Below are 21,963 nucleotides of genomic sequence, written 5' to 3'. Positions count from 1 at the left end.
TGCTCTATTGTAGTTCAAAGGTCATTAATGTCTCAACCTGCTTGCCCCTGGTGTGGCTCAATGCCATGAAGTAGCTCTCAGCTTCACAAAGGTTGGTGATGACCTTGCTCTAAAGACAGCTGCTCAAGTCGTTTTAAATAGGTCTTAATAAATAAATTAACAAACAAACAAACAAACAAAGCTGTCATGTTCATGTTGAATTTGGGCTCTTTTTCTCCAGATCTGTGTGTCTTTGTTTTTATTGTTTTACATAGAAATCGTACATATTGGTGCAGAACTGTGTTGATCAGATGGAACTATACTTCATAAGATGCGAGTTTAAAACCGCTTAAACATATAAATTCAGAGTGAATCCAACACTGTGTCCTTTATATTATTTATGTGTTTAATGTGTGAAACAGAGATGTTGGTGTTTCAGTCAGCTGCATGAATGTATGTGTGTGTGTGTGTCCTGTCCTGCAGCCCGTCGAGGCCACAGACGACGTGTTCTGGGATCAGTTCTGGTCAGAACCCATTGCTACTCAGGATGTTTTTGCTCTGGTTCCTGCAGCAGAAATCCGAGCCGTCAGAGAAGAGTCTCCTTCCAACCTGGCGACCCTCTGCTACAAGGTAGGTGACCTGCTGACCTGGATCAGATCTGAAAACTCATCACTCGGAAGTCTGAGTGAGATTTCATGAAGTAAACATTTTGAAGGTTTGTTTCTCCTCAAAACAGATTAGGATGGATGTGGGGACATTTGAGATCAGAAAGCTTGTTTTATTCAATCTAACAAAAATGGCAAAAGGTTCCATTTGAAATGAAAACAAGTTCTTCCCTTAAAGGCAGCATTTGCAAGTCCAGAGGACTCTGTTCTAGTCCCTGGGACTTGCTTGAGTTGGTGGGGATGCTGAAAACGTGACACCTTCATTAGGTTTTGTGCACTTTCAAACTGGAACAGATGGATATTCATGGAGAACATCAGAAAAATAAATGAAGAAAGGAGAAACCCGAGGTCACAGAACCACCTCCTCCAGCTGCTAAAAGCAACCACACTGATGTCGGGTCATCAGAGCAGATGCCAGAACCCCACCACGTGATTTCCGTCCTTTTTGCTGTTTACTTTTAGTTTTTAGAGTCTCGCTTTGCTCAAAAGACCAGATGAGCTTCAAGCCTGGCTCAGATGAAGTGGACTATCGTAGGAAGTTAGCTCTGGTCCATGAGTGGCACTCAGATTTCTGAACTGCAGGTTGATGCGGTGGAGAAAGTTGTTTCTTCCATTTAAAGTAAAACTTAAACCTATCCTATCCTTTTTAATACCTCTCAGCTGGATTTTCACAAAGCATTTCTGTTTAGGATCGGTCGGATCTCTATGGACCACCTACAAGGGCTCTTACGTGAGCAGACCACTTCGGCTTTAGCATCCCTCTTCCTGCCGCCGCTTTGTTTTAGAATCCATTCTTAAATAATTTCATTTAAATCTTTATTTAAACTTTCTGAGCTGCTGCATCCAGATTGTACATCTGACCCACTTTGATCTAGGGTTGTCACGGTAACCGGTGTAGCGGTAAAACCCGGTAAAAAAGTTGACAATAATAATAACCGTCTTGTTTTTTAAAAAACTATATTATCTCGGTGGATTACCGTGGCTGCGGTGTAGGCTCGGTGACCCTTACCAGCCACCGTATCATCTGCTGAAGTTGCCGGTGTTGTGCCATAAATCGACTCACTGCCAAAAAATGATTAGCAACTAAAGAAAGGAAGGGGAAAAAAATCAAATCGCTGGAGAATTTTTTATTTACATTTATACAACGTTTACATTCAATACAGGGCACCATTTTACATTGTTTATTTATTTTTTAGTATCAAGGCTGTAACATAAAGATAGCCAGTTCTTACCACAAACCATCTTTCAATCGCAAATATTGCAAAAAGGATTAATATATCCTTATTGTGAACGTTTAAGACAAATAGCAACACTTAAAACAACTTCCGAACTGGAAAAAACTAAGCTAATCATTTTTTGGCAGTGAGTCGATTTATGGCACAACACCGGCGGCACATGCGCACTTTGTTGTTTACAACCAAAACTTTCTTGAAGCTAAAGCTGAAATAATGGTCAAAGGAGGAGACAGCAGCATTCAGGACATTTATTATCCCTCAAAGAAGACAAAGTGGGAAGTACGGGCATCTTTTGGATATTTGAAGAATGCCGAGGGACAGCTGATAGAAGACGGCGATCCTGTTTGCAGCACGTGCAGAAAAAGTGTCTGTGAAAGGCAGCAACGCTTCAAATCTCATGACACATCTGCGTGACCATCACCCACAACTCTACAGTCAACGCAAGGCAAGCTAACGTTAGCGTTTTAGCTAAAATGCGTGATCCGAGGATTTGGGTTGAGGGAGAATGCAACGAGTCGCTATATGAAGCAGCCGCAGCGCCGCTACCTGCATATAAACCGTGTCGCAGACACCCCCATGTTGAAATGACGCTATGCATTACGGGGCTCCCAGGGGCAGATAAGAGTTGGTCTCTCTCCGAGAATAATTAATAATTTAACAATGATTACTGCCTGATGACATTTTCCCAAATCTGCAAAGCTCACTGGAAGGACACAAACCGAGGACAATATTTTCCTGATATAGGGTTTATTACTCAAGTAAGGGTAAAAAAGTATCTGATTAGAAGGCTACTTGAGTACTGAGTATCATCTGATCTAATATTTTTAAAATGATGACATCAAACAGACAAAAATAAGAAGTTATGGGCAAATATTGGTATTTTAAAGACTAAAGGGGAAAAATGTAAACAAATAAACAACATAATTACAAAATAACACATTTTAGGCAAAATTTAGACACAAACCGAGGACAATATTTTCCTGATATAGGGTTTATTACTCAAGTAAGGGTAAAAAGTATCTGATTAGAAGGCTACTTGAGTACTGAGTATCATCTGATCTAATATTTTTAAAATGATGACATCAAACAGACAAAAATAAGAAGTTATGGGCAAATATTGGTATTTTAAAGACTAAAGGGGAAAAATGTAAACAAATAAACAACATAATTACAAAATAACACATTTTAGGCAAAATTTAGACACAAACTGAGGACAATATTTTCTGACGTACAGGGTTTATTTAACTGTGTGAAAATGTAACACGTTTAAAATAAAAATACCGCGATGATACCGAAAACCGTGATAATTTTGGTCACAATAACCGTGAGGTTAAATTTTCACACCGTGACAAGCCTACTTTGATCATTGGATCAGACGTTTTACCTGTTAAAGCACGGTGTAGATCTAGAGGTCGCAGAACACTTTGGTTTGCTCTACGGCGGCATATCAGACAGGTTCTATCACCTAACTTGGACTCCGTTTGAGATCTTGCCTCTGTCTGAAAGCCTTCCAGCTGCTTGTGTTTTTATTCATCCATCATTAAGCCTCAAGTATTTCATGTTTAACTGTTGTACAGGACTTACGGCAACCCTGTTGCTTTTATATATAAATAAAGTTTTCTGTTGCGTTGTTTTGGGAATAATGGGATCTGACGTTCCTTCATTCTAAAACATTCTTCCTCATGAAGACGCTCATCTGAAAGCCTCCGTAGCTGGTCCTGGATCTGCTTTTGACCTGCTCTGAGATCTAGTTTAATGAAATGAAATCTTTCCACCAGCTTGATCCGGCTTCACAGCAGAAGCTCTGCCCGTTTCTCCTGGTAGTTAACGTTTGTTTGAGATTATAAAAAACATTCTGTTTTTTGAATTAATAGGAAAACAAAGCAGAAAATCTCTGAAGAACCTTTTAAACATTTTCTGTTTCTGTTTTCTGAGGAAGTTGTATGTTTTCTGTCATTTTTTGGGGTTAACAATGACAGATATAAACATGTTTAACTTTAAACTGGTTTCTGCTTTCACCTCTACTCCACATTGGTTCTGTTTGTTAAAGGAAAGCTGATTATTCATTTGTCGGACTTGTATCTATAATTTTGACTCTCGTGGTTCTTGCGGCCCGTCCACCAGGCCGTGGAGCGGCTGGTTCAGTGCGCTGACTCCGGCTGCCCCTCGGAGAAGGAGCATCAGGTCGTGTTGAACTGCACCCGCCTGCTGACCCGAATCCTGCCGTACATTTTTGAGGATGCCGACTGGAGAGGTTTCTTCTGGTCCACCATCCCTGGAGCCAAAAGAACTGAGGTATGAGTCGGACACATCCTTCGGGCAGATGATTTTTGTTTTTAACCATGTTGGAAGTTGGTTTGAAAGCTGCAGATGCTGCTGTCTGGTCGTCAGAGCTGATCCTGAGCCTGAGGTCTGAGTCCAAACCTTCACCTTTCATCTGAAGCCCAGGTGGTCTCTGGTTACCTGCCTGAGGGACCTTGCTGTGAACACTGCTCATATTGTACTGAGTCTCCATCGGTGGCTGAGTAGAGGATGGATTGGATGTCTGTTGATGAAAGTGTGCAACTGAGGAGAAGTTCAAGGCAGCTGCGGGTGGAACAGAAGAGTGAATTCAGCTTCTACAGAAAAATCCTTTCGATTTAAAGAAATTAATCAAGTAAAACTTGCTACTAGGAGCTCAGTTGCTCTCTGCGGAGTGAACCGCAACACGAATGGTTCCAATTAGCTAAGCTTAACATTTCCCATAAGAAACAACGTTACTGGTTTTCTCTGCAACAATACAAACTCCTTCAGACTTAAACGGAACGCTCTTCCTGTTACAAACAAGCATGGATGTAATTTGGGGGGTGGGGGGTGGGGACATGTCGCCCTCACTTTTTCCAAAGTCAAGTTTTGACCCCTGCACTTTTTACCATCCAAAAACAATATTACGCTACATTAAATGGACACTAGTTGAGCTCTAGGACCAAGCGGAAAACAACCGTTTGTGTTGAAGCCTGTTTCCCATTAGAGCATACCGTAAAGACCCCCCCCCCCCATGTCCCCCCCCCCACTTCTAAAGTGAAAATTACGTCCATGCAAACGAGTCACCAGATTAGCTCCTAAACTTTTGCCTGCAGTTTTTTCAAAAGTCTGTTTGCTTTGAAAAAGTTCGGGCCCGTGTTTTATAACCCAAGCTAGTTTGAATTAGATTACAAATCTACAGTTTACACCATCAACACATAAATGGGTACATCAAAGACTCTCTATTTGTTTAGTCATCTCAGAAGTGAAAGTCATAGATTATTAAAACAATCCAATCATTTATTTCTAGTCGTTTTGATGACTTGTGTCTTACAGAACTTGAAAATCCTAAATTTTGTGTCTCAAAACCAACATTATGAAAATGTTAAATATTGAAACTAATACCCGTATCAGCTAATTAACTCCAAACACCTGCAAACGTTTTTGGAGCCTCTAAACGGTCTCTCTGTCTGGACACGTGTCCAGAAGACACCGACATCCTCCATATGGAGGGGAGCCACTAAAGGAGCTGCTAGTTCAAAGGGCTGTATCTGAGCAGATTTCTAGACAGTTACCTGTAAGGAAAAACCTGCAGCAGGGAGAACTGCAGGTTTGAGAGGATTGTAAAGCCAAATCCAGTCTGGACTCTGGGGGCCCTTCACCAGGACTGATGCTGGAGTCAGAGCATGAAGAGCCTTAAAGGCAGACTTATTCTATATAGATGTCTCATTCCTGATGTCAAACCGCTCCTGAACCAGACACAACATCAGAAGAGATAAGGGGACAAATACTTGGACTGTTGTGGTCCAGACTCCTCTTTTAAGATGAAAGTAAAGTCTGCAGGTCATTTGAAATCGGATGAAGGGAGGAGAGCTGTAGGTCCATGTGAAGTTTCCAGTCAGTAATGATGTGGGTCTCTATGTCCTCTGCTGGTGTTGGTCCTCCGTGTCCTCTGAAGTCCATGTTCCACAGAGACATCTACCAGAACATTTTAGAGCTTTATGGTGATGCTGACTTCATTTTCCAGCAGGACTCGGTACCCACCCACACTGCTAAAGGTACCAAAAGCTGGGTCGGTGATCCTGGACTTGCTGGGCTTGACGAGTCAGTAAACTGGTCTGACTTGAATCCTCATAGAGAGTTACTGGGGTATAGTCAACAGGACGAAGAGATAATTACACACACAAATGGTTACTAGATGGAAAAACTATTGTTTGTTAATGTCAGGCCAGCCGAGACTCCGGTCCTCACCGTTCTGCAGGATGCTAGAAACCCTCCGCTGGAGATTTGAGTTGACCATTCCTGCTGTTCCCTTTATACTCTCCCTCTACTGGATCCAGCTCTCCAAAATGTGTTGCTACATTAATGTGCTCTAACATGTTGGGTCGCAGCTGGGCTGACTGTTCTTCCCAGCCATGCTCTCATGGAGTCCTCAGAAGGAACATTTCCATTGCAGAAGTCCTGGATTTTCTCTGCACCACTGCCAGGCCCCCGAACCAAACAGCACCTGAAGCTGGAGGATTTCTAACCACCAGACAGGAGCTCTGTGGTTCTGCCGTATGAAGAATCCTGTCTGAGAGGATGGGATAAGGACAATAAACCTGTTTCTACACTACTGTTCTACAGAAAACAAATCACATTTGACTACAACACATCTAAAACCATCATCAGAACTTCTTTTGACAGATGTGTTTTGTTCTCCAGGCTTTGGATGAAGACGATGATGTGAATGAAGCTCGGCCTCTGGCTGAATCGCTGCTGCTCGCCATCTCCGACCTGCTGTTCTGTCCTGACTTCACCGTCCAGAGCCACAAAAAGGTCAGAGTGTGATCCGTGTTCTGACTGCAACCCTGCAGCTCTTGGATGCTGTATACCGCGTAGTCCTGCTCTGAAGGTGTGTTTTTAGTTAAGGGTGTTATCAGATTTGTTCATCAGCTGCAAACACATGGCTTATCCAGGTTAACTGTCATTATCACAGATTAATTATTCATTTAAAATCAGAAACACAAGCAGAGTGAAAGTGGAGGTCATAGACTCTTGTTAGAGAACCCAGGCCGGGTGGTGTGGTGGTGCAGGTTCATCTGCATCCACAGGCTGGAGATGGAGTTAATGAGTGACTCTGCTTGACTCAGGGAGCAGCAGACCTGCTTGTTTAAACAAGGTGGATTCCTCCTCCTCAGCTCAGCAAACACTTCCAGGGTGTTTATTCCCCCTGCCTGCAGACCCACCAAGCACAAAGAAACATCGCTCTGAAAAGGAGGTGGGAGCAGGTTGGGCTCAGCTTCAGGTTGGCCTTCTCTCGTCTCGTCTTCCTCCGCTTATCCGGGTCCGGGTCGCGGGGGCAGCATCCCAACTAGGGAGCTCCAGGCCGTCCTCTCCCCGGCCTTGTCCACCAGCTCCTCCGGCAGGACCCCAAGGCGTTCCCGGACAAGATTGGAGATGTAACCTCTCCAACGTGTCCTGGGTCGACCCGGGGGCCTTCTGCCGGCAGGACATGCCCGAAACACCTCCCCGGGGAGGCGTCCAGGAGGCATCCTGACCAGATGCCCAAACCACCTCAACTGGCTCCTTTCGATCCGGAGGAGCAGCGGTTCTACTCCGAGTCCCTCCCGAATGTCCGAGCTCCTCACCCTATCTCTAAGGCTGAGCCCGGCCACCCTACGGAGGAAACTCATTTCGGCCGCTTGTATCTGCGATCTCGTTCTTTCGGTCATTACCCAAAGCTCATGACCATAGGTGAGGATTGGGACGTAGATCGACCGGTAAATCGAGAGCCTGGCTTTCTGGCTCAGCTCCCTCTTCCCCACGACAGATCGGCTCAGCGTCCGCATCACTGCAGACGCCGAACCAATCCGCCTGTCGATCTCCCGATCCCTCCTACCCTCACTCGTGAACAAGACCCCGAGATACTTAAACTCCTCCACTTGAGGTAGGACCTCTCCCCCGACCCGGAGGTGGCAAGCCACCCTTTTCCGGTCGAGAACCATGGTCTCAGATTTGGAGGTGCTGATCCTCATCCCAGCCGCTTCACATTCGGCCGCGAACCTACCCAGCAAGAGCTGAAGGTCAGAGCTGGATGAAGCTAGGAGGACCACATCATCCGCAAAAAGCAGAGACGAGATTCTCCTGCCTTGGTTGGCCTTGTTAGTCAAAATGGGGTTTAATAGAAATCTTGAGCTACATTTCCCTTCCCAGCAGCCAGACTTTCCTTTTACCTGCTGAGGTGGTTTTGGACCAACAGAGCTCCAGATCTTTGAAGATCTAAATGAGTTAGTCTCTGGACATAAGCCCCTCCCCCTCTCATGTTGTCATGGAACAGTTTCTGACTTCTGACTCCTAAATCGGAGTTGAGTTCACACAGATCAGGACCTGCAGAGAGGAGCTCTAGTATCTGTCACCATGGGACCAGCAACCTGGAAGGGACCATCAGACCCCAGTTTGGCAAAGACTACTCGGTTGCTGTTAACCATGTCGTGTGTGACTGGAGTAGATGGAGAGGTAGAAGGACTTGATGTGAAGTAGTTCGATGGAGAACCAGAAAGAGGAGCAGACAGGTTGTGAACTAGCTGTTGGTGTACCAGCATGTTGGTTAAGGTCCATTAAATGATGAACTAGATGGATAGTTAGATGTGAATGGAACAAGAGCAGGGTATCCGCGGGTCCTTAAAAAGTCTTAAATTGGCTTTTCCAAACTTAAGGCCTTAAAAATCCTTAAAAATGACAAATAATCCTTAAATACAGTTTCCAAAGGTCTTAAATGACCAAAGACCCAATAAACAAGATTCTTTTATTTCTATAAATTTTTCGTGAATTTCTAGTTAGTGTTCAGCTTTTTTTGTGTACGATGTTGGCGTAAGCGGAACCGTACACATTCAGTTGGTTGTGAAAGGGGGCTATTTTTAGATGAGCACATTAGCTGGTTAAGCTAGTGGGAGCTTGCGCCATGGGGAAGGGCAAGTTGAATGGCTACTGGATGGCTAATCCCACGTTCGCAACGTGGTTAGCACCGGTTCCAGGCAATAGCCGGAAATTATAGCTTACATTTGGTCAAAGTGGCCTTAAAAAAGGTCTTAAAAAGTCTTAAATTTGGCTCCCTTAAACCTGCAGATACCCTGAAGAGGGAACTAGAAGATGAAATAGAGATGATAAACAAACACATTAACACGTTAACAAGGCAAACAGGAGCATTCTGGGCACATATCAGAATGAAAACCATTTTAATTTGTTATTTATTGGACTGATCATTTGTTCAACAGGCGATCAACTGCCCAAACCCCGATCAATGAGGGGAGTGTGTGAACTAAACTCTGAGCTCTCAGGTTATTTAAAGCTTGTCACATCTCTTCAGACGGCTTTAGTTATCAGTATTGAGGTGTCAAAGACACGGCTCTAGTCCCGTGTCCGTTCACATGGAGCTCTGGAACCACATGATCTAAACACACGAAGGATCTCGGGTCAGAGGACTGCGGGGCTTTCTCTCACATCCTTTCTGTTTCAGGAAGCATCGGAAGACATGCGGCCCATTGACAGCTGTGAGCTCATCTGGGAGGCCGGAGTTGGCTTTGCGCAGTCACCGCCTCCAAACTACATCCATGACCTCAATAGGTGAGGTCACACACCTAGCTTATTCATTTTGATCGCTATATCTTCAGTGGGAACAGTTTGTTTTGTCAGCCACTTGATGGTGTCATCGGATAAACAGAAATAGTCCAGAAAGATGCTTTAAAAAGCAGTTTGCAGGTTAATTTTTTTCTAATTCATACAAAATGTTGTCCAAAAATACTATTTCAAATCTTATTGTGGATATTTCATTTTAAAATACATAACAGCAGAGTTTTCTAGTAAAAAGTGGCCTTTCTCAGCAGAGCTTCTAAAAGGCTCTTTTTTCTAAATCTGAACCTCTGACGTAACCAAAGGGAGTTAGAAGCTCGGCGTTGCCTCAGCTCAGTGTGGAGAGTGGCTAGTTTTAGGGTAGAGAGGTCATGTGATCTAGTCAGTGTGTGTGTTTACTAGTTATGGATTGTGTTCATGTTGATAAACTTTAGTTTGTGAAGGCTGTACCAACTCCAGCCTGTCTGGACATCGAGTCCTCGGGTTTCCACCTAAGAGAAACAACGCCTCAATCTCCGTGCCTGAGGGCGTTCTGTGCAGCTGAAAAGACGGACTTCTGTAGCCCACATTGGTCGGTACCGGGTCAGGGAGGTCCGCGCTGGGCTCTGGAGACCCATGGTGGGGTTTAAACAATTAAATGCTCATTTCTGGAGCTCAGATCACCATCAGAACCGACCAACAGAAGGGGCACATGGCTCAGCGGGCCAGTAGAGCTGGTTTCTGGGTGTAACCAAATCAGAACCGCCGCCAGGACCACCGGGAGAGGATACGTGGCCTTTAAAAATACTAGTGAGCCAGTCAAGCTGGTGTCTGGGTCAGATCCAGCTCACAGAAGCCCGCATGAGCTCCAGAACCGGATGACAGATGTCTCTCTCCCTCTCTCTAAGCGCTAAACTACGTTAGGTGAACGGATATTAACAAGTATGAGACCGCTGACAGATGCTCATTAGTATTAATATTATATTAACTGACCGATACTATTTTAATTGTCTGGATAGTAATCTGTACAATATTGCGATGCACACGAGTTTAAGCTAGCATCGTTAACTCGCCTGCTGCTCCCCCGCTGTTCTCAATCTCTCTGCTTTGGCCGATGGTTTCTCCCTCTGGTTTGTCTCTGCTCTCTGGGGCATGCAGCAAACACATAACTTTATGGTTTTTTAACATTTAAAGTTTCCTCTGCGTCAGAACCAGCTTACAATCCATAGTTTTCACAGATTAAGCTAACAGGACTCCCTCAACTGATGTCATTTGGTATGGCAAAATAAAATAAACATTTTTCCTCATAAAAATGACTCTAAAAGCCTAAGCCAGTGGTTCCTAACCTGGGGGTCCTGACCCCCACAAGGGGGCGCCAAAGCCTCTCAGTGGGTCGCCAGGACCTCTCCACTTTAAGGGGTTAAAACTTCATTTATTACTTGTTTATAGCCTACATTTTGCTCACTTTTTTTTCATGAGTGAAAAGTTTACTGATATTAAGACAGAAAATAATTAGTACAGAAAGAGTAACACACTTTTAAGAACATTTTGCTCAGCTCACTGTTTTATTTTCAAGTGTCAAAGTTCATTAAAGATAGGACTGGTTGATTAATCACAGCCTTTACAGTAAATAATCTAGTATAAAGTAATAGTAATATACACATGTACATTTTGCTCAGTGTATTTTTTATGTGTCAAACGTTTATTGAAAGGAATGATTGATTTATCAGTGTTTACAAGAAACAATGTGTTCAGAAAAGTAATACAAACTGTCAAGCACATTATGCTCTGTTTGGTTTTGTTAATGACTTTGTTCTGTACTGGAGCCTACTATTACTGTTATCTATTGAATCAAAGCATATTAAAATGTGCTTGAACAATTTTATCATTTCTTAATAATGTTTGTACTGGAAGAGAGAATGGGAGGGGGTCGTCAAAAATTTTACTGGTAAAAAACGGGGTCCCTTGGGAAAAAGGTTGGGAACCACTGGCCTAAATAATGTATGTATGTGTAAACATTTTTTAAAAAGGTTTTATTATGTTTCTCTAAACATTGGTTCATTGGAGTCTCTAACTTGCAATTTGCTCTTTAACAATAACGGTAACTTAAATAAAGGGATCCTTTGTTTATTATTGCTTAATAATGCACTAAAAAGGGACCTTTATTGTAAAATGTTATCTCAATGTTTTACCATTTACTTCAATTGAATCAAATTTACTGTCCAAATCACCGAAGTTGGCTAGTTGTAAATGTATTAAATTGGTTTTATCTTCTGTTTTTGTATAAATTCCCGTTTACAGTGCGTCCTCCAGACATTCCTCCAGCCGTGGTGCTGTTTGATGCTTCCGTGCTTTGTCTGTAGAGGGGGGAGGGGGCTCTTACGCTTTTGGACAACGTTGCTGCTTTTGAAGAAGTTATGCCATAAAAATGAGACTGAAGCATGATTTCAGGAGTATCTTGAGCTTTTCTATATGTTTCTATTTTCAGGACAGAGCTGCTGAAGCTGCTTCTCACCTGTTTCTCTGAAGCCATGTACCTTTCTCCTTCCTCTGACTGCAAAGTGTTTGACCCCTGGGTCTCCTTCTTTTGTTCTGCAGAAAACAGGTGATAGTCAGACTCTCAGCTTCTGTCTGCTTTTATTAAGTATTTTACACTATTTTATTACTATTATTATTGTTGTTAATGTTGTTGTAGTTTTATCTAACTGCTTTAGTTTAACAGCTATAAATTACACATTTTACATGGTCACTTCAGCTGAGAGGGAACAAAACCATCAGACATGTTTACAGATTGGCCAATTAAATCTTTTATTGAGTGTAAATGAGTTTTAAAGAAACTATGATCAGAGGGCTTGAATCGACGTGATGACACTAGTGGGCAAAACATGTATTGACTCTTAATTTAATGACGAAATTACAGGATTTTTGACCATTTGTCTGCTTAGCCTCTCAGGCTCTGGAGCTGACACCTGGTGGTCATCAGTGGTACTGCCGTATGAAATAGTCATGGACATGTATTCAGTTTTGACTCCTCAGATCCTATAACATGAACCATCAGACAGAAAGGAGGCAAAACCAGCCAGTCTACAGCAGGAAACTGTTTTTGTTGTTTTATTTTTAGTTTTCAGTAATCACAGATCTGAAGATCGGCCTGATCTATACCTGTTGTTGTTTTAGACATGCCCTGCCTCTGTTCACATCCTTGCTAAATGTGGTGTGTGCCTACGATCCAATTGGATACGGATTTCCGTACAACCACCTGCTGTTCTCTGACTACCGGGAGCAGCTGGTGGAGCAGGCGCTGCAGATCCTGATCGTTACGCTGGAACACGAGAACAGATCGGCCGCGAGTGCTGCCCTCCAGGCTTTGGACGCCTCCACACACCTTCCTTCAGAGGAGGAGCCAGAGGTAGGCTATTTTTCTTAAAACAAAACCTTAGAATATTGGTTAATTAGATTTAAGATGTCGCTCATCTCTCTACTGTTTTTATTCATTTTAATATTAATATATATCTTGTTGTTTTATACCTCCTAGTGATGCAAATAAGTTTATATTATCAGCAAATATTTCTTTGGTCCCAGTACTGAACTCTGTGGAACCCCACTAAGAGTTATCCTTTGTAAATTGTTAGTTAGTAAAACCTGTTATTGATTTCTTAAATGTGTGGAATGCTGGTTATTTATTATTTTTAATGAATATTTCTGATTATATTTGGTTACTCAGGCTGAACATGAAAATAGGCTCCTACACCGATCTCCTGCATTAGCCTCTGATGGATAATAGACGGTGAAACTCTAGAATTAGAAAAGCCTGACAGATCTACGTCACACTGTCACCTAACATTCATGGACTCGCCCATCTTGACTCACAATGGGGAAGGCTGTTGTCGGTTTAGCTTCCAGGAAACAGCAGAGAACATCTTTTGTGTATTCCTACTGTGTATTTCTTCTGATTGCATTATTTGGTTCTTTTTTCAACACAGGAAAAGTTGTTTTACCTTTTTTGCTGACAGTTTCGACCACTCCGGTGTTAAAAAAGAACCTAATAATGCAATCAGCAGAGAACATATCTGCTAGCAGAATCTAACAGTTAGCATTAGCAACTCCACCACACAGCAGAACTCCTTCATGCTTGAGTTAATTGTGGAGATAAAGCATCAACACTGCAAAGGAAACACAAGTCAGTGGTAGAGTTGTGTTGCTTTTATCCAGTCCGAGGTGAGATGTTTAAATATCAAGAATTAAAGACTCTAAAACCTTCCGTCTGTAGCTACTCTCTCCTCCAGCTGACTTGTAGTTCCTGATTCAGGTGCATCAGAGCTTTTACCCCCAGAGAATGACTTACAAGGTATTCCTTCCTACTAGAGACCACTGCAAATGTATTGATTAAATGAGTGAACCACCCTTTAAACATAAAACCTTCTTTCCTACAGTCACATCTCTAGAGTAAATCATCAGCTGAGTCTAACCGAACATAAATATTAAATAGGAGATGTTTTCTTTAATATTCTGAAGGTCTTCTTTTCCCAGCCTTCCGGGCCTGACAACCTCTTTGTGAATTATCTCTCCAGGATCCACAGAGAGGAGGTACTGTGACACACTGATGTCTGGTTTGAGCTGGGACCAGGATCATATAATGAAATAGGTTAACTTGTACTTTCTGTTTGCTCACCAGGACCTGAATTTCGTTCTGAAAGGTTTGGCTCGGCTGCTCAACAACCCTCTGATCCAGACTTATCTGCCTCGATCAACCAAGAAGATCCAGTTCCACCAGGAGCTGCTGATCCTCTTCTGGAAGTTTTGTGACTTCAACAAGGTGCTGGGCTGTATTGTATGTGTTTGTAATTAGCAGAGCTTACTTCGGAAATGCTTTTTAAAGTTGGTGTACTGCTGGTAAAGTTTCTCGGTCACCGAGGCACGTTAACCTAGCCTGGAGCACTTCTATTCAAATGACCCCACCCTCCCAGAATTCTAACCGAGCCAATCGGCGCTGAGCAGCGTACCTCACACACCACGACGTTGAGTTTGTCATAAACATGGCGACTGAAGCGGAGTTGGCTGCAGCTCTTTCCTCTGTTCCAAATGACTTCAACCCGTCTTTAAAATTCAATTCAATTCAAAAATACTTTATTAGTCCCAGAGGGAAATTGATTGCTGTAGTAGCTCAGAATAATAATAATAATAATAATAATCAAGTCATCAAAGAGTTATTTTATATTACGATGGCTGTTGGCAGGAAGGATCTCCAGTAGCGGTCAGTGTTGCAGCGAAACTGAAGAAGCCTCTGACTGAAGACACTCTTCCGTTGTCGGACAGTCTTGTGAAGAGAACGCTCAGGGTTGTCCATCATTTTCTTGATTCTCTGGAGAATCCTTCTTTGCATGATCTCCTCCAGCGGTTCCACAGTCGTCCCCAGAACAGAACCGGCCTTTTTTATCAGGCTGTTGAGCCTTTTCAGGTCCCTGCTTCTGATGCTGCTACCCCAACAGACGATGGCTGAAGAGATTACACTCTCAACAACAGACTTGTAGAAGATCTGCAGCATCTTGCTACAGACATTGAAGGACCTAAGCGTCCTCAAGAAGTGCAGTCTGCTGTGTCCCTTCTTGTAAACGGCTTCGCAACAACAACAAGTCGAAGCGCTAAAAGCATTTCTTCTAAACAAAGACGTTTGTGCCGCCGCCAGACGCCATTTTTGACTACAGCTAAAGAACTACTGTGTTGCGTGGTACGGTCGGCATTTCTGCCTTTTTTCTGATTGGTTATTTTTGAGCTGGCTAGTCCCGCCCCTCATGTGCCTCTCTGCCTGTGAGTTACCAGACTCCTTCTCTGTGTAGAGCAGAGGACGAGTACGGCCGGCCAGGCTAACGCTAACCCTTGTTGGTTCAGAAGAAAGGCAGCAGGGCTGGTTGTTTGAAGGTTTTAGAGCAACAAGAGATTTTTAAACTTTGTCACAAAACACCCGAGAAGTTGATTTGCTGTTTTTGTTCTGCACCTCGTGCTGTCGTTTGTTGGATGTTTGATGACCTGACCCGAATGTTCTTGGCTGCAGAAGTTCCTGTTCTTTGTGCTGAAGAGCAGCGACGTGTTGGAGATGCTGGTCCCCATCTTGTTCTACCTGAACGACGCCAGGGCAGATCAGTGTGAGTACATTTCCGTTAAAGAACAATGGAATAAGAAGTTTAAAGTGTGTGAGCTCTATCTGTTTGTGCTGCAGCTCGCGTGGGCCTCGTGCACATCGGAGTGTTCATCCTGCTGCTGCTGAGTGGAGAGAGAAACTTCGGTGTTCGTCTGAACAAACCCTACACTCTTCGGGTCCCCATGGACATTCCTGTCTTCACAGGAACTCACGCCGATCTGCTCATCGTGGTGAGAAGCCTGAAACTGAACACCCGGGAGATTCAGAGATGTGTTGTTTGTTCTGTAAACTGTTAGCTTTCAGGACCCCTGGAGTCACTTTTATTCATATTTCGTATATTTCTTAGATTTTTCATAAAATCATCACCTGTGGTCACCAGCGTCTCCATCCTCTGTTTGACTGCCTGCTCACCATCATCGTGAACAGTAAGTAAAACAGCTAACTTACTGCCACCTGCTGGAGGAGTTGAGGCATCTCTGAGCATGTTTATGCCTCCACAGTTTCACCGTACCTGAAGAGCCTCTCCATGGTAGCAGCCAACAAGCTGCTCCACCTCCTAGAGGCCTTCTCCACTCCCTGGTTCCTCCTCACTGCTCCTCAGAACCACAATCTGGTCTTTTTCCTGCTGGAGGTCTTCAACAACATCATTCAGTATCAGTTTGATGGTGAGAACAAAGACGCGAGCTCGTCCGTGTGGCAGCATTCAGGACACAACCTAAAGCTCTGAACTCTCGTTTAGGAAACTCCAACCTTGTTTACGCCATCATCCGTAAGCGCAACGTTTTCCAGCAGCTAGCCAACCTGCCGACCGATGGGCCGTCCATTCAGAAAGCTTTACAAAAGAGGAAAAAGTCTGGCATAGACAACATTAACTCTACAGATGAGTCCATGGAAGGATCCAGACCTGCTGCCCCCGCTGAACCCGGCACACTCAAAGCCAGTTTAGAGGCCACTCCAGGTAGGACGCTGGATCAGTCTAGAAACTTCAAATCTGACTTAGAATACAGCTTTGATACTAAATAAAGTTAATCAAACAACCATAAGGTGCATAGAAACCGCAAAAAATAGTTGGAGGGGTGTCAGCAAACTCTAGGACAGCGGGTTGTCCAGTAATCAGAGGGTTATAGGACCATTCCCAGCTCCTGGTAGAGAATTCTGCTGTTGTGTCCTTGGGCAAGACACTTAAGCCACCTTGCCTGCTGGTGGTGGTCGGATGGACCGGTAGTGCCTGTGTTCGGTAGTTCCATCAGTGCGCCCCAGGGCAGCTGTGGCTACAGTGTAGCGCATCACCACCAGTGTGTGAATGTGTGGATGACTGATTGTGTTGTAAAGCACCTTGGGGGGTTGCAGAACCCTGATGGGCTCGACACATGGGAGGCGACAAACGACCGCGATCAGCGAAATTTGTCGCCGTCGCTTTTATTACCTGACACACGGGAGGCGATCCGCGGCAGCGGCCAGCGGCAAAACCGTCTACGCGTTCTGTTCCGCGGCGAAATCGAAACTTCCGTTGTTTTGCTTGGCTGTGTCAGGTTGGAGGGAATTAAGGTTATTTTAGCGGTTCAGAGTTAAAAAAGCGGTAGATATGATGTTTCACAAGGTGCTGCTAGAGTTATGTGAAATCTTACTTCTGATTTTACTATAAAACATAATAATAATCAACTTCTCCTCCATGTTTGCTCGGAGATGTACGGAGCATCCTGTCCGCTCATTGGTCAGTGAATGAAACCTCCGTTGATTGGTCCTCGTCCGAGCGACAGCGATGAAAAGTTGAAAATATTTCAACTTTCTGGAATCGCGTCGCCTGTGCACGACACGTGCACGAGCGCAAAATTTCACACGCACCTTTTTCGCGTTTCGCTTGGTAGGAGGGAGACCCGCGATTATCGCTTTGTCGCGCATGTCTCATTGAAAATGAATGGAGGAGAGGCGATGTCGCCTCCCGTGTGCAGAGCCCATAAGAAGATGCTTTACAAATACTGGCCATTTACCATTTGCTATTTCACAGGACAGCCACAGGTACCACAGCATGTAGAAAAAAATAAATAACGAGTAACATAAACCTACAAAAACTCCATAAAGGTCGAAAAATTGGAATATAGTGCAAAAGTACTTTTTCTGTGTCAGTAATTTTACTTAAAAGGTGAAACCAATATAGGAGATAAACTCACTACATGCAAAGCCAGATATTTCAGCCTTTATTTGTCATAACTGTGATGATTATGGCTTGCAGCTGATGAATACCCCACATTCAGAATCTCAGACAATTACAAGATTGTGAAAAGGATCAATATTCTAGACTCAAAGCGGCACACTCTTATCAGCTAGTTGAAAGCATGCACGTATGATCAAATATAGGCACTTGCTTGTTAAAGGACGAAAAAAAAACTACTATTAAATACGTGGACTGGTGCTGCGTCTGCAGTGCTGCGAGAGTTGTACCGATCTGTCGTGGTGAAGAGAGAGCTGAGCCGGAAGGCAGAGCTCTCAATTTACGGGTCGATCTACGTTCCTACCTTCACCTATGGTCATGAGCTTTGGGTAGTGACCGAAAGAACGAGATCGTGGATACAAGCAGCTGAAATTAGTTTCCTCCGCAGAGTGGCTGGGCTCTCCCTTAGAGATGGGGTGAGAAGCTCGGTCAATCAGGAGGGGCTCAGAGTAGATCTGCTGCTCTTCTACATCGAGAGGAGCCAATAGAGGTGGCTCTGGCATTTAGTTAGGATGCCTCATGGATGCTTCCCTGGTGAGGTTCTCCAGCCACGTCCAATTGGGAGTAGACCTAAAGGAAGACCCAGGACACACTAGATCAGGGGTGTCAAACTCAAACTCACACGGGGCCGAAATGAAACTCTGGGACGGAGTCGAGGGCCAAACTTAATATTTTTTGAAAAAGTGACGGCAAATTTGCACATTTTCTTTAACAACATATATGCAATTTTGAACCTTTAAATTAGGAAACAAACTTATTTCTGCGTTAACACTGAATGTGGAATAAACAAATGACACACGAGCAAGTCAGTTTTAAATAAAAGGCATCAGTGGTATTCATTACTTGTGGTATAATCAGCATTTTTAAAATCTTTTAAATCTTTAAATCTTTTAAATCTTTTCTCACGGGCCAACAACAAAATAAAAATATCATTTTATCTTAAATGAAAATGCAACATCTCACCTGTTAACTTTCATGTTTTGGAGCAGAAAAAGAGCATAAAACCAACATATTTAAAGCTCAGTTTGCTCCACTGGTTTACTGTGATGCTCACCTGTTCCAGCCAGATACCTGCATCATGGGGCTGATCTGAGCTGAGGAGGAGACTCCTGTTGTTTTGTTCATCTTCATCATAATAACGACAACATTAGATGACAACAGGTGCTCACATAGGTTTGTGCTGCTGAACATGTCTGAGCAGCTTGACCACGTTGTTGTGTGTCGGGGAGGAAACACGACCACAGAGTCGTGCTGGTTTGAGCATGTCGCTGCTCGCTGGAGTTATATCAGCTCTGTCTGGACGTTAGTTGGAAAACTTTCTCTTTCAGTCGTGAACACATTACTGAGCGGCTAGAATCTCCGTTTCTGGGCTTCAACGTCAGAAAACAGCTGAGTGAACTCAGCGCTGAGTGAGAGGAGTGTAGTTTGTCCGAGACAGCGGAGCTGCAGACACCGGCAGCAGGCGCTGGAAAAAACACAGAGGAGGAGGCGCGTCGGCTCCGCGCTGACGCTGCAAAGCATCATGGGAGTTGAAGTCTTTGCGGTAAAATCGGCCAGCGGGCCAGTTTTAATATATTTTTGATATTTATCTCGCGGGCCACATAAAAATGCTCCACGGGCCGCATCTGGCCCGCGGGCCTTGAGTCTGACATGTGTGCACTAGAGGAACAATGTCTCTCAGCTGGCCAGGAAACGCCTTGGGATTCCCCCGGAGGAGCTGGGGAGAGGGAAGTCTAGGCTTCCCTGTTTAGGCTGCTGCCCTCAAATAAGCAGAATAGGATGGGTGGATGGATGTTTGGTGTCAGGAATGACAAAAAGACAAAATAAGCTTTCAGAAAAAAACTATCAGTAAATATTTTTTGCTCCCTGTTGATCAAGTAGATTTTAATTTCAATATTTTTTTCTTTTATAGTTTGTCAGTGTTTTTACTTTATGCTAAGCTGGTAAACTAAGCCAAGATAAAGATTTAAAGCTTCAAACTCACCCTAAAGACACAATAATTAATCTAGGCTTTTCAATAAGCCCCGGAATGAAAATGACAGCAGGTTTGAATTTGTGTTTCAGGAATCGATAAGATAACAGAGAGGTCTCAGGTGAGTGAAGACGGGACGATGATCACTGTGCCACTTCCACCATCTGCAGCGAAGCCAGCCGACAGCAACGCCACCCACGGAGTCAGTGACGCCGAGTTGAAGAGAAACCACGAGGTACCTCTGACCTTTCACCTGTCAATCCCTGGGTTTGGTTTTCTTTTTTCTAAAAGTTGAATCTGTCGTCAGACTAAACACAAACAGCCAGTGGCATCAAGGAGTCGAATGTCGAGCGTCTCATCGGAGGCATCCTGGAGCGCCAGCCCAGACTGGGTGAGAACATGTTCCTCCTGCTGAACTTTGACTCTTGTTGCTGTCAGGTGACTCTTCTCATCATTTACTTTTTCTCAGATGTTGTCGTGGAAATCCAAACTTCCTCTCCAAACGATCATGAGGCTGCTGCAGGTTCTGGTGCCTCAGGTGGAAAAGATTTGCATCGACAAGTATGAGATTGTTTATCTTTAAACTAAATGTTGTAGACTCTCCAAGTCGAAGCTCAGCAATCAGTCAGCTTGTTCAAGTGGGATACATTTGTTTACTTTTCTATGTGTGAGTGGATATTATGTAACACATATTGTCCATATGTAAAACTAGTGTTACTCTCCAATAGTGCAGGCTGTAGGGCAAATAAGGGAACGAATGCTTTCCTTGTATCTGCATTAGAAGGATATTCCTAAAAATCTAACTAGAACATGCTCTCTAATGTTCAAATTTAACCCGATTGGGAGTTTATAACATTGGCGGTTCTAGGGGCGGGGCCACAGGGGCACTGGCCCCTCCTGAAATATGATTGGCCCCTGTAGTGCCCCTGTCCTGTCACTCATCTGTCCTTTGTGCGGTTATGAGATTATAGGTGGATGCAATTCCGAGTCCAAACACTAGTGGCCGCGTGGCGCTAAGGAGCAAAATAGTGTGTGAAATCTAACAGAAGATTTGAGTGGGTGGTAAACTGTATCTACCATACAAAACTGGGAATAGTATGCAAGTATGTTGGACTGTACGTGGCCCCTCTATAAATATTGTGGCCCCTTGATGGCCCCATCCTCACAAAATTCCTAGATCCGCTACTGGTTTATAAAGCACTCATAATGCACTAATGTTCAGAACTGAAGTGACTTAGATCCTCGTTCATGCAGGGAGACCAAACATCCGTGTTTGGATCCTGAATAGATGAGATTTATTTTTATTCTCAGGGGTCTAACAGATGAGTCTGAAATCCTGAAGTTCCTGCAGCACGGCACGCTCGTCGGCCTGCTGCCTGTTCCTCATCCCATTCTTATCAGGAAGTACCAAGCGAACGCTGGCACTGCCATGTGGTTCCGCACCTACATGTGGGGAGTCATCTACCTGCGGTAAACCACTCTCCCTTCACATTGTCGTCTTACAGCTGCTGGATCTAATGTCTGAGACTTGGACGCTTGTGATTTTCTCTCTTGTTGCAGCAACGTGGATCCTCCCGTCTGGTACGACACCGACATCCGGCTGTTCGAGATTCAGAGGATTTGAGGAGCTGCGGGTGTTTATTTCAGCGATACTGCCTGGTTTATCCCTCACATCTGTAATGATTCCCCCTACTTAAAAAATAAAGAAGCTCTAAATGTGGAAGGATATAATTTTTTATTTCATCGACATTCAAAATAAAGCAAATACATTTTTTTCACTAAATTTTAAAATGCTCTGGCTAATATGGTTACATTTGAGGTGTTGGGTCAGTTAACTCGGTTGTAATAAAAAGATTCTAAAAGAGTAATTATACAGGGTATCCGCGGGTCCTTAAAAAGTCTTAAATTAGCTTTTACAAATTTAAGGCCCTAAAAATCCTTAAAAATTACAAATAATCCTTAAATACAGTTTCCAAAGGTCTTAAATTACCAAAGACTCAATAAACAAGATTTTTTTATTTCTATAAAAAAATTGTGAATTTCTAGTTAGTGTTCAGCATTTTGGGTGTATGATGTTCAATTCAATTCAAAAATACTTTATTAATCCCAGAGAGAAATTGATTGGCAAGCTGCCATAAGCAGAACCGTACACATTCAGTTGGTTGTGA

At 43.6% G+C, this 21,963-nt stretch overlaps 1 protein-coding gene across 1 annotated transcript in view; it reads left to right on the top strand.

The window, feature by feature from the left end:
- Positions 1–21,518, top strand: part of LOC107387307 (protein HID1) — a 22,203-nt gene extending 685 nt beyond the window's left edge. The window contains exons 2-19 of the mRNA XM_015962203.3: positions 463–609; positions 4,004–4,174; positions 6,587–6,700; positions 9,381–9,487; positions 11,961–12,077; positions 12,650–12,881; positions 13,988–14,059; positions 14,148–14,288; positions 15,525–15,615; positions 15,690–15,841; positions 15,958–16,036; positions 16,112–16,276; positions 16,351–16,569; positions 19,888–20,030; positions 20,103–20,186; positions 20,265–20,356; positions 21,107–21,265; positions 21,356–21,518. Of these exons, the coding sequence (XP_015817689.1) occupies positions 463–609; positions 4,004–4,174; positions 6,587–6,700; positions 9,381–9,487; positions 11,961–12,077; positions 12,650–12,881; positions 13,988–14,059; positions 14,148–14,288; positions 15,525–15,615; positions 15,690–15,841; positions 15,958–16,036; positions 16,112–16,276; positions 16,351–16,569; positions 19,888–20,030; positions 20,103–20,186; positions 20,265–20,356; positions 21,107–21,265; positions 21,356–21,419 (2,349 nt within the window). The 3' untranslated portion in view covers positions 21,420–21,518. The remainder of the gene's footprint in view (positions 1–462; positions 610–4,003; positions 4,175–6,586; positions 6,701–9,380; positions 9,488–11,960; positions 12,078–12,649; positions 12,882–13,987; positions 14,060–14,147; positions 14,289–15,524; positions 15,616–15,689; positions 15,842–15,957; positions 16,037–16,111; positions 16,277–16,350; positions 16,570–19,887; positions 20,031–20,102; positions 20,187–20,264; positions 20,357–21,106; positions 21,266–21,355) is intronic.
- Positions 21,519–21,963: the final 445 nt, after the last annotated feature.

Source organism: Nothobranchius furzeri, chromosome 16 (genome assembly GCF_043380555.1).
Source record: "Nothobranchius furzeri strain GRZ-AD chromosome 16, NfurGRZ-RIMD1, whole genome shotgun sequence".
NCBI lineage: Eukaryota > Metazoa > Chordata > Actinopteri > Cyprinodontiformes > Nothobranchiidae > Nothobranchius > Nothobranchius furzeri.
This window is presented reverse-complemented; position numbering and strand designations above follow the sequence as displayed.